General features: G+C 31.3%; 1 protein-coding gene across 1 annotated transcript in view; it reads right to left on the reverse strand.

Moving 5' to 3' along the window:
- LOC143917272 (uncharacterized) overlaps positions 1 to 12,452 on the reverse strand; it is a 51,060-nt gene that overhangs the window by 24,700 nt on the left and 13,908 nt on the right. Inside the window, exons 3-4 of the mRNA XM_077438755.1 lie at positions 2,449 to 2,577; positions 683 to 776 (exon numbers count right to left, since the gene is read on the reverse strand). Coding sequence (XP_077294881.1) covers positions 683 to 776; positions 2,449 to 2,577 — 223 coding nt within the window. The remainder of the gene's footprint in view (positions 1 to 682; positions 777 to 2,448; positions 2,578 to 12,452) is intronic.

Below are 12,452 nucleotides of genomic sequence, written 5' to 3' on the forward strand. Positions count from 1 at the left end.
ATAAATAAATAATATTATCCAAATGGGCTGATCAATATGAGAGTGGCCGAAGTCAAATAAAATAATTCAAAATTGACTGTATCAATTTTTTTTAATAATAGTACAATGTTGTTAGATACAACGTAAATCAAATATTAATACGCATAATAAGCCTTGAAACTTTGTACGTGAAATTTGATATTTATAATCTTGTTAAACACTAACGATTTTAACTATGTAAAGCTATCTTAAACATTATATTTAAGTAGTATAATGCTATATACAACGAGTATATAACTTGTAAACCTCGAAAATCCAAAATTACGCTTCGTTTGATTAACTTTCATTTTTACAGTAAACGTTTTTTCCACGAGTGGATTTCGAGTAGAAATATTATTTTTGATCAAAAATAAATTTAAGAGATTTACAATTTATAAAATTTACAAAATATTTGATATTATACTTGTACAAAGACATCAAATCGAAATTTTTTTGATTTGTGGATCTTAAACATTAATTGATTTTCAGTCATATACAATTGGCATGTACATATGTATGTATATACCTCTATACGTATGTATATAAATGCAATAAGTAATTGCACGTGTACATATATCGATCCAAAGATGATACTAAATTCAGTTTATTAAAAAAACAAATTATATTAAAAAGAAATTTAGTATTGAGTTAAAATCAAACTTACCAACAACGTTCAAATGAATGAAATGGCTCATATGTGGAGTTGTCGATATCTGGCATTCATAAATACCAGTGTCTCGATGTTGAGGATATTTAATCTGAAATTAAAACAGAATATTTAAATGTATCTTTAAATTTATTAATTTATTATAAAAAACCAAAAAATAGAATAAAAATGTATCATATATAACATTATTAACAAAGAAAAAAACACACAAAAACAAAGAAGAAAAGTATTGAATGGAAAGTATAGGATTTTTGTACATACGTATTACTAAGAAAAATGATATAACAATAGAAGTAAGAAAAGGATCAATATGAGGGGGAATATTGTTAAAAGAAGAGCATATAAAAAGGAATTACACGAATAGTTAGTAGAAAATGAATTAATCTGAAATAATGAAGAACTACGAAGATATCTTATTAGACATTGGAATACGAATTTAATACGAAGTAAGGACTACCAATTTTATAATTTAAAAGCTTAAACAAAAACATAAGTCATAAAATTTCCTCCTAGGTTGCAAGGAAAGAAAACAATCATTGTGAATAAATCAGCAATTTCAGTAGGAGTGGATTTATTTTTTACTTATGCTTTCTAAATTATAAACATAATTATATGCGATAGAAAGTATTTCAAGAGTACTGACAAATTACAAATGAATTGAAAAGCAAGGGAAAAGTACTATTGAATTTAATGGGCTTGGTATGGATGTATGCATCTATCTGTAAAATTTGTAAATATGTAGATTCAATATGCCCTCATATATTATTTGACGTCAAATACGCTATTATAATACTAAAAGGAGTAAAAAAAAATACAAGTACATTTTCTCGGTTCTATAGCAGAGTGGATGAAAATCTCATCCTCGAATTTTTCATCGAAAGCTAAACATATTGCTGGATTTTTCAGGCAATATCTTCAGCAACGCGGTGGTGGAAGGGTCTTTATTAAAATTCATAAACTTCACTACCTTATTCGCGTGTTCGGTGCCTACCAACCTACGCACGTGTCGTTTTTTTTGTGCAAAATTTTAGCGAATACCTCATTTTTTTTTATAAAGCTACGTATTGTACATATATGTAAGTATAATCAAAAGTACATATTGACTATCATTTAATTACCTTCACTTCATTAAAATGTGTTGACACTATCGTTGTATATGAGTAAAATCATTTTAAAACCTACTTTATATACTATTAAATAATTTAAAAAGACGTTATATGTTTATGTAGAATATTATAATTACATATATGTATTATAACTATAGATACAGTTATGAGTGATATTGAATATATTGTTTTAAGCTACATTAATTTCATATATTTAAAATATAGACTCACATTTAAATTGTGTTTTTAAATTTTCAGAGTTTATCAAATTATAAACATATATAATTATAATAAGACTCGTAGGCATGTACATATTTAATAGATATTGCAATACCGGTATACCGGTTTACCGGTAAATCGTAAAAATTTCGCCATCGATAATTACCGGTATATTAAAAATATTTGAGATAAAAATCTAATTTCATAATTAATTGAATATGTACATATATTGTAAAAGCGTAACTTTAATGTTCTTGATTTTAGTCTTTTCAATGTTTTCTTTCATAGGACTTTTGAGGTAGGCTATTTTTGACAAACCTTCTATGTACGTGTATAAACATAAGTATTGATATGAATATGTACAGTAAAAAAAGTACAGATGAATATATATATAATATATGTAAATATAAAACATAAAATAACATATGAAAAAATCACCTGTAATGTCCAGTCTTCAGAGTGCGGATTATGTATGGCTTTGAATCGTTGATCAGACGTGTAAGTATATCTACCCACAGTAAGTAAATGGGTATCTCTATGCCTTAACCAAGACACCTGTAGAATCACCTGAAATAAATAAACAATAAAGAAATTAAAACTTGTAAATTTGATCATCGAATTGCCCGAATTACACGTATCCATTTTCCGAGCACGTATATACATATGTACATTTCAACGGTAGGAATTGAAACCGACGGAAAATTTAAATGCATTTCCAAGTAGTATGTGTGTGTGTGTTTGTTGAAGTGTGGCAACGCGTCTTTGGAACTGCATTGCCGTATTGGAAATCTGCACCGGGAAATGCTGCTGCAGTTGCAAACTGCACTCTCCTGGAATTCATAACAATATAGGAGAGATATCTTCTCGGCAAATAGGATTCGCGTGCATTCGTCAAGTTGACGATTGTCAGTGTATACAAATGCGGAAAATACGTGGAATTTATTCCCGCGTATAAGTATTGTTATATTATACCTCAATTGGTATTGAAAAGCGTCTGAACTTTTCCAGTAGTGGAATGGATGTGAGAAACTTTACGAGAGCGTGACCAATCCCAGTAATAGTTCCAAAGACGTTCGGCTGCTTTTACTTAAAGCTTGTGAATAAATTTGCAGTAATACATATCGTTGAATTAATTTATATTTATTAAATTTCGGTTCACCACTATAGGCAAAAAAAACAATACGTATATTTATTTGGCGATCATTTTGTAATATAGTTTTGACATTGAAATTCTTAATTAAACTAAGAGTTTTTTTACTTCTCAGTTATATTTACGTATGAAAATTCATTCAAATTAAGACTTTCGGTTTATAGTGTGTACATATAAAATGCTTCAAATATGTTAATTGAAAGAAAACATAAATTTTAAACAAACAACTTCTATACGAGAAACTCAGTCTAACTCAATCCGAAATTAACAATTGAAAACAAATAACAATGAATTCAACATTGAAAGTTCATCCATATAATGGTTAAATAAGTATCGTGTTTTATATAAATATACTACTTGAGACAAGAATTCTGTCAAAAATATTGAACATTAACGATAATTATTTTATTATAATTAAATAATTTGATAGTATCGTATTAAAAATAAGTGATAGTGAAAGGTTTATTTAATAGATTGAGAAAATCTTTAGTGCTTCGCAATTGCTACTTCGCAGCACTTATCACAACATTTTTACAGGGGCTGCAGAGTGCAGTTTGGCTGTCATCCATGGAATATTTTCAAGACTGAACGATGACGATGACGATATTATGTCGGGACAGTCAACCTTTTTGGTTGAATGAGTGACGCAACAGCACTATTGAGGCGCACTGCAATCAACTCATAAGTTTTTCTCGGTGAATTGGGAAGATGAACATCTACAAATGATGGAGATGCTATATCTTATTGAGTGGCAGGGGTGTCGCAGTGTTTTTAATTCAAATTTTGTGTACAATCATTATGAGTAATGAAGATATTTGGTACTTATTTCCAAAAGTTTGATCATATGTAGGTGTCACCTTGGGAAACCTATGCTAACACTATAAGTTGCTTCAATATATCTTCGATGCCCTGTATTCTTGATATCTTCATACTTATCGATGCAAAAAAATCATGCCCACAAACCCACACACAGATTTTAAAATAAATATTGTAATATTGCAAATACCATAAATTATTCTGAATATGAAGTATCAATTAATTGGTTTTACGTAGATACTTAATGCAAAGTGTAATATATCAAAAGTAAAACTGATATATTACCAACGCACACATTCTAACAAACTTATTATTTGCGGTTTAATTAAACTCAGTCGATGTTCCGGGATAATTTATCCAGCTTTTTGACGTTTTCCCAAAATTCACCAAAACTTTTCTAGCATATCGAATGACTTATTGCCGAGCGAACATATTTTAAACATATCCATGTATAGTATTAAATTAACCAGCAGCGTGGACTAGTGTTTAGCATATTATTCTTTCGAGCGGAGTGCTCATGGTTCGATTCCCACTAGTAGCTGTTGGCCAGCCCTTGGTTTGTAACTCCAGGTCACCGAGATTATCATTGAAACGATTCCTATAAATTGGCATTTCCTTTCCGATCTCTCTTCCGAATCTCAAGAAATTCAGTGTCTTGAGGTTCGCCAATTTTTATAATAAAATGCTGCAAAAATTTGTCCATAGATGTCACTGTAGATGATGTTTGTATGAATTCGCATTGTATAAAAATGCTTGTATTAATTGTATTATTGTATTGTATCTGTATTAGTACACTCGTCACTTTGGAGCTATCTCTAAAGGCGAGTGTAAATGTTCGATTGAAATAAAAATAAAATAAAAAAACGCAAACAAATAAAAAAAACCAAACGCACACTTTGGTTTTTTATGTACCCATAGGCCATACTAATGTAAATATACTAGCAAGCTCGTTAGATTTTCATTAGTCTTTAAGTTGGACCGCATTTTTTACCAATTTTTCAAGTTTAATATAAGTTAGTAAAAGTTTCAATATTTTTACCGTAGAATATGAACATTTAGGGCTTGCTTTAACAGAAGAGCGTAATTAGAAAACGCTCGTTAAAATTTAGTTACAGTAAAACCTAATAAGATTCTTTTAATAATTAAAAATTAAATACGGAGCGAGTGAGGGATGCAGTCACGTTTTGTAAAGACGAAGTCTGCAAATTTGTCGAGGTGCTAAATTCAAATACGGTGTCTAATGTCTGTGAAGGGGTGGGGTTCGGAAAACCCCCTTCACCTATCCCTCTCTCCCAAGTCTCACTTTGCAAAGTGAGTCCGTTTAATGTAATACAGTTTTCTTCCCTTCGCGCTTGCAGTAAAATATTTAGACTGAATGAGCTGACCCAACCCAACCCAACCCAACTCAACCCATCCCCAGTGTACAAAGTGCCATAAATTACGAGCGCCCTTTACCCCGTAAGTTTGCCGTGGAATAACGATCATACCTCTCTGCTTTTACCTATATACCGATCATCAAACGTGATGATGGTGTTTGCCGTACGAAAATTAAATTTTAATTGTGCAAACACCGAACAATTATTTTCGTTTCATATAAATTGTGATCGATTATTTTAATGTGTTTGAATTGCTTTTTTCGTTATTGAAATTAAATCAACGTTCGAAATGTAAGTCCAGTATCTGGGTCTAAATAAGTCTACTACACTACATGTATACAGTTACAAAGTGTTATTTCAAAACAACTAAATCTATTTTTGAATTGAAATTGAAAGCTTCATTTTCCTTCGCAGTCCTTTCCATAATTCAACTTTGTTTTAATTAATTATTTTTCTTTTACAGAAAATATCTTTGAAGAAGTTGATATTGTACATGGTTAGACGAGTGAAATATTTTATATGTTTAATTTTAATTTGTATGAAATTTTACTCCAAGAATATTCTCATCTCGAAATCATTCATTAATATTATTGAAAATACATACTATCTTGACTTTTGTAAAGGAATCGGCAACTTTTGGAGGATAATTTCTAACAAAACTTGTCAATGAAACAGTTATAGCGATTGAGTTTAAGCTTTTGACCTAAAAGTTAATTTATATATTAAATTTAAAGGCAAAACCTTTTCAAATCTAAAATATTTAATATATTAATCTACATATTTCATATATTCAAAAAATATACAACTTTTTAACTTAAAAAAATGTCACCTTTGAAATCATAAAATTCCAAAATTGCCTTTCTCATAGTGATGATACTTTTAATGTTAAATACAACAGGAATGACGTATTTTAACAACAATAATTTGTAAAAAACCACGTGACTTATAATCAACCTGCAGCTATGAGCAAAAGTAATGCTAATATTTTTTGTTTTAAAAAACTTTTTGTATTATTGTATGTTTTTAGTACTTTTGATTGTAATTTGATTACCTATCTTGATAAAGATAGGTAATCAAATAACAATTTACTGGACTTGTAACGAACCACGTATTGCACTTGGACATTGAAAAATCATATTAACTGGTAAAACAGACGGCTCGATTGTAACAATCTACGTCCCAAATTGTATGATTGGTTGATTCAAATACGCATACGAAAATATTGAGAAAACAAGCGGTTAATTCACTTATGCAATTAGGCAATTATGCATCAACAAGCAACTTAAGCAATTATGCATCGACATGCACTATAGGTTATTAACTATAAGGTTTAGCGTATGATGTTCAACTATATTTTATTCGTTATATAATCTATTAGTGAACTAAATACATATGTATAGGAGAAGTTGTGAATGTTTGTAACACAAGTTTATATGAGATGGTGTGAAAAATTAACTGTTATATTTTGATGTTTTTGATCACGTCGGATACATTTGCTTATTTTAGTGACAGCTAACACCCTTACTTTTGTACAATATTGTTGCATAGGGGTGGGTTCAGAATTCTAATGAATAGCCAAAGTCACTTCACAGCATTTATTCAACGATTCAGGAGGTCCACACGAAATCACCGTTTACTCCAGAATAATTTGATCTACCGTATGTACCTCCTTAAAACGGATAAGTTGCACACCATAGCTTCCGTGATCCATTTATATATCTATTATCTAGGCATGTACAGGTCTACCGTGTTGATTCGGAAGCACTCTCCCGGGTCTGATAACTCCAGCGTATCGTTCGTTCGGGCACTCACTGAGTCCCGTTAGCCTAGTCCGGGGACTCTATTGTTCACCCAAAAATACACTTAGGCAATGGATACTCTCTCTTATGTCCTCACATTACAATATCAATGCGATCGGAACAGTGGAAGTGGTTCAAAATCAGCTGACAAAAATTTTAACGTACATCTAGTGAAACTATGCATGAAGTCGTGTCAATGATTTTTTTTTATTCCCATATGATGTTGAAAAATTCGATGCATAAGATAAACACACAATGATTAAATAAATGTATCTTTCTAAAACGGCAACTCTGATATGTATTTTCATTCCCGCAATACATAAATCCCAATACATACATAGATAGAGTATTTATATTATAACGAATACACTCCGGCTATGATATTCTATTTGTTTTATTTTATATGAATACGTATTATTTGAACCAGTATAAATACATTGCATTGAAATTATATAAAACGGATATAATAATACCCCGTCGAGAGGTTGATTCGTTCAGAACTCCGCGTGCATACTTGAGAGAATAAAAGGATATACGTCGGATTTTTAATTTTTGAAACCGAAAGTCAAATCTCCCTAAAATTTTGAAGGGGGTCGTTTTACGATGAAGAAACGACCCCGAAGCGGCCAAGACGGATTTGTGTCGCGGCGAACACCATTAGCCGAGTACCACCTGCCCACGTAAATGGCGCCACTAAACGCGACAAATTTTTAATGCCATAATCTCCCGAACCCAACCAAGGCACGAGGAATATTAATCTCGAGACTTAAAGTCACCCTCAACCTTCCCCATCTCTGGTAAAAGGATTTTGGCAAAGTGGGTCACTCGAGCCCAAAAACTCTAGCGAGTGCACCCTCTCGAAAAGACTTTGCGATTTCCATAATTTTTTACGGCTTTCGAGATCGAGCGAATTCGGAAATTAATTCGATGAAATGACAGGAAAAATCCTCGGTATAATATTTAGATTTTAACGTGGAATTGCGTCTATTCTTAAAGGTAATGTATCAGCAATAGCCGACACGTGAAGGTCAGTCTGCAGTATTGCGACAAAATTTATGCTAAAATCAAAGTTATCTTATTTATTTTATTTTATCTTTTACACCAGGATAATAGGTAACCCCAATGCGCCTTCCTGGCCAGAAACATAAGTATTATACAAAGTACATAAATACATATCAATTAATATCCACAAAGACATCTTTGGTCAAATTTGTGAATTTGCAGAATTTTAAGCAATTCAGCGGAATTCAGTAAATAAATATCAATTTACATACACAGAGACATATATGATCAAATTTATAAATATGCAGTATTTTATTCAATTCGGCGAAATTCTAGATTGCTGAAAACTCAAGATTTTGCCAGAAAATGGATAATGTTGTCAATTTCTTGGAACCGCTTCAATGGAAATCAGATTAATTGGCAAACTCTGATAGAAAACGACCGACCTAGAGTCACAAACTCAAATTCTGGCCAGCAAAAACCAGTGGGATTTGAACCTCTGACCACTCTTTTCAAAGCATTATATGCTAACCAATTGTCTATTCTGCTGGAAATAATCATTATAAACTAAACTGTTTATGCTTTTTATTATTACTAAATTATGATCACAATACATCTTATATGTATTTTAATAGCTAATGATTTACTGATCATTTTCTATTTTACAACTTTAATTTAATTTTGTCAGTAACCATAGTATTATATTATTCTAATGTTAATGTACAGCATAATAGGAAAAAGGGCTCAAAAACCTATTTACAATTTTTATAAATGCTCATAGTACATCTAATACATAATATTAATTAAAAACTCTCTAAAGTCGATGACCTAAAACAGATTGTGTTTGGGTAATCTGTGTTTATACCTGGAAGGTAATAATGGATTGTAATCGCCGAGACTCTTCACACGTGTGTTAGTAGGGCATGCAGTTTTTTCAAGTTAGTATATATGGACGTAATATAAATTATTTTTAAAGATTTATTTTGTATTATTTGGAGTTTGGAAAGGTTAGTATTCGAGGCGTTATTCCATACAGGTGAAGCATAGGTTATATAAAATTTCAATGTTGTTCAAAAAAAGCAAACGTACAACACAATAATTACAATGTCATTGTAAATGAATCTCAAATAGTTCTACGTTTTATTGTCCATTGTAATTGGACTCTATGATATTTAAATAGCATCTGTTGAAAATTTAATATTCGTTCGTGACACAAATTAAGCGCCACAATAAACAAATAAAACCGAGGATACGAATAAAACAACAGTTTTATGAAAATGTTCCGTTTAAATTTTATTAAACTCTCAGTGAGATGAGATCTCTGCAGTAACTGCTCGTAATAATGAATACTTATCGTATTTTACAGCTCGCTGCGCGAAACTGAAACTGAACTTTGCTAAATATGCAAGGGATGCAGTTTCACTGCAGCGTGTGACTAGAATTCGTGCATAAAACGCTCTAAATTGAATTCTACTTATTTAATGGAAATTGCTCTGAATTATCGTTTCATGAAATAGTATTAGTTATGAAAGTTGAAATTACCTGCTACGAGTTGCAACATACTATTTATAGATACATATATTACATTTATTTTCACCCTGTAATGAATATTTCTACAATTTAATACCGACAAATCATTTTTTTTTATTTATGAATCTATACACATTCTAATATTTAAAAACAAATGATTTTATCTTGTGAACTGGGCTTCTAAAACAATCTCTACTGATAAACGATAAAAATTTTGACTTATCAGAGTGAGAACTTTTGAACCGCCACCGACAGTGCTATGTCTTAAATATATCACAGTTAGACGGCTCAAAATATATATAAAGAACACTGCTTTGATATTGGTTGAAAAGAATCACATAAATTTAAACTTCTCACAGTCTCAAGTGCCACTTTATCGAGTCTACCGCACTATCTGTGAACGCGCACATTTCCCCGGCCCCGTTCGTTCTTGACGGTGTTTCTGCACGGTTTGCTCGCGCCGTTTTTGTTTTATGGATCATTTTTTCCGAAGAGGAGATCCTTTTCCACGCCCTCGTATATCCTTCGGTACGACATCGTCGGCCAAACGTCCTTCTCTCTCTTCAAACAAATTGGCAACTTGAAGTTAAGTTACGCTCTTACCCCACCCGGCCGGCCGAAAGCACTCCGGGTCTAACTTTTTCATGCACTTCAAAACCGTCGGTCCGATATCCGCTTATATCCGCCACTTTTCTCTACGAAAATCTCCAGAGCAGGCTTATCAACCGTTTTAGGGAAAGCATAACAAAGAAAAATGGGCATGTCTTTTAAAAGACCGCAGGAGCCAGTGACGACACTGCGTTTCAAGATGCTCGGTACGCATGATAAGAATTGTCATATAGAAAAACAGATTGATACAAATATGTATACCTACATATATAATATTGACTTAATATGTATAAATGTGATTTTCTATTTGCAATCTAAATGTTGTATTCATCTTATTTACATTAAATAATACACATATACAGTCAAAGTAGAAATATTTAACAAATTACATGCGCTTAAATACAAGTTTGATCAGAATGTATTGATAAAGTTTTCTCATTTATTATTTTGAATGATGAAGAGTTTTTATATTTTTAAATTTAATAAATAATGAATGTCAATAAGAACAATGAACTGTTTCCAATATATGAAAGTTTGCCTGATAGCTTATAAATATGAAATAGATTTATCTCTCATGGGTAATAAATACAGTTGTAATTAATTGTCTAGCTATGATATATATATATATAAATACATGAACATACAATGTACATACATATTAAACATTACGCCAGAGTGAAAAACGCAAAGCTTGGGTTTTTATCTATGGACCTACGTAGTATGTAGAAGACTTTTGTCGTATCAAGCGAACGTTAAAAAAAATCGATTTTAAGCAATGTTGTGTGCCGCCAACTAATCAAGTTATCTCGACAAACATTTCAAAAAAGTAAGTTTCTTTTATATGTCATGTCGAGAATATTTTAGATTTTTTTAGTATTTTTAAGCAAAATCAACACTTAATAATCAATGATAAACGAGAATTCAAAGTCACCGTTTCGCTAGAAAGTCGCCATACAAGGCGCACTCCCAATAGGTGTTTTTATGGTGGCAGCGCTATTTTCAGAGAATCGTAATTTTTTTCATATTCCTGTGATTATTTTGAAAAAAAAAGTCATAAAAAGCTTCTTTTGGTACATACCTTTAATTTATACACAAAAATACCTAACAAATGAATGAATCTCATGAAATGTAGAGACCAAAATGACGTATTTTGACGTAAGGCCCGACATTTGCGCTAAAATCGGCTATTTTGGCTTCCTTATATTTCATAAAATGCATTATTATTTTGTATTTAAATAAAAGTGATATACAAAAAGCAGCTTTAAACGATTTTTATTTTCAAAATATCACGAAAAAAATTTTCTGAAAATTTCGCTTCCACCATACAAACACCCATTGCAAAGAGACTGGCGTATGGTGAATTTTGGAAATTTTTGCCGAGATAAATCGAATAATAAAAATTATATTTATCGTTCCCTTGATACGAAAAAGTTTTCCACTAGGTCCATCGATGAAAATCCAAAATTTGCGTTTTTTTGCTCCAGCCTACATAATGCACATAGAAAATTTAAATATAGAATGCTTCTAATTTTCTTTCAAAATAAAACGAATAAAAAATGTAATTTGCCATACATATGCATAAGCATCCAATCAAAAATTTACATAAATGATAGACAGCTTAAAAAAACCAACGATATTCTATAAGTGAAGGCTTTTACGGATTCAAATCAGCTAGTTGCACCATTTATATAGCTCTAGACAAGATTGAATTTTTTTTTAATTTATAGTTTATATATGTGTATAGAAACAGTTATATAAAAATATTGTAGCCATTATATTATATAATAGTCTGCAACAGAAACTCTCTGGGGAATTACCCTTCCCAAGATACTTCACATAATTTGAACGTATCAAGAACACATTTGAGCTCACGTTTGCTTTGTATAGTAATATTTTCAGACACTATTCCGCTCACCTAGCAACGAATGGAGTAAAGTTGGAACTTTAACGGTGAGAAATTTTACCATTTCCTTCGACACTACCAAGTGTTGTATCCAACTACCGAAATGTGCTTAGCGTTTCCTCGCACAAGCGATAAAATCCCTATAAAGATTACACAGAATGGCTTTAAATTACACGTTGCTTTTACGATCTTTATTCCGAGTCGACTTTTATTACGACTTTCGTTTAAAAGCATGCAGTAAAAAATCGTTAAATGGC

Source organism: Arctopsyche grandis, chromosome 9 (assembly GCF_051622035.1).
Source record: "Arctopsyche grandis isolate Sample6627 chromosome 9, ASM5162203v2, whole genome shotgun sequence".
In the NCBI taxonomy this organism is placed as follows: domain Eukaryota; kingdom Metazoa; phylum Arthropoda; class Insecta; order Trichoptera; family Hydropsychidae; genus Arctopsyche; species Arctopsyche grandis.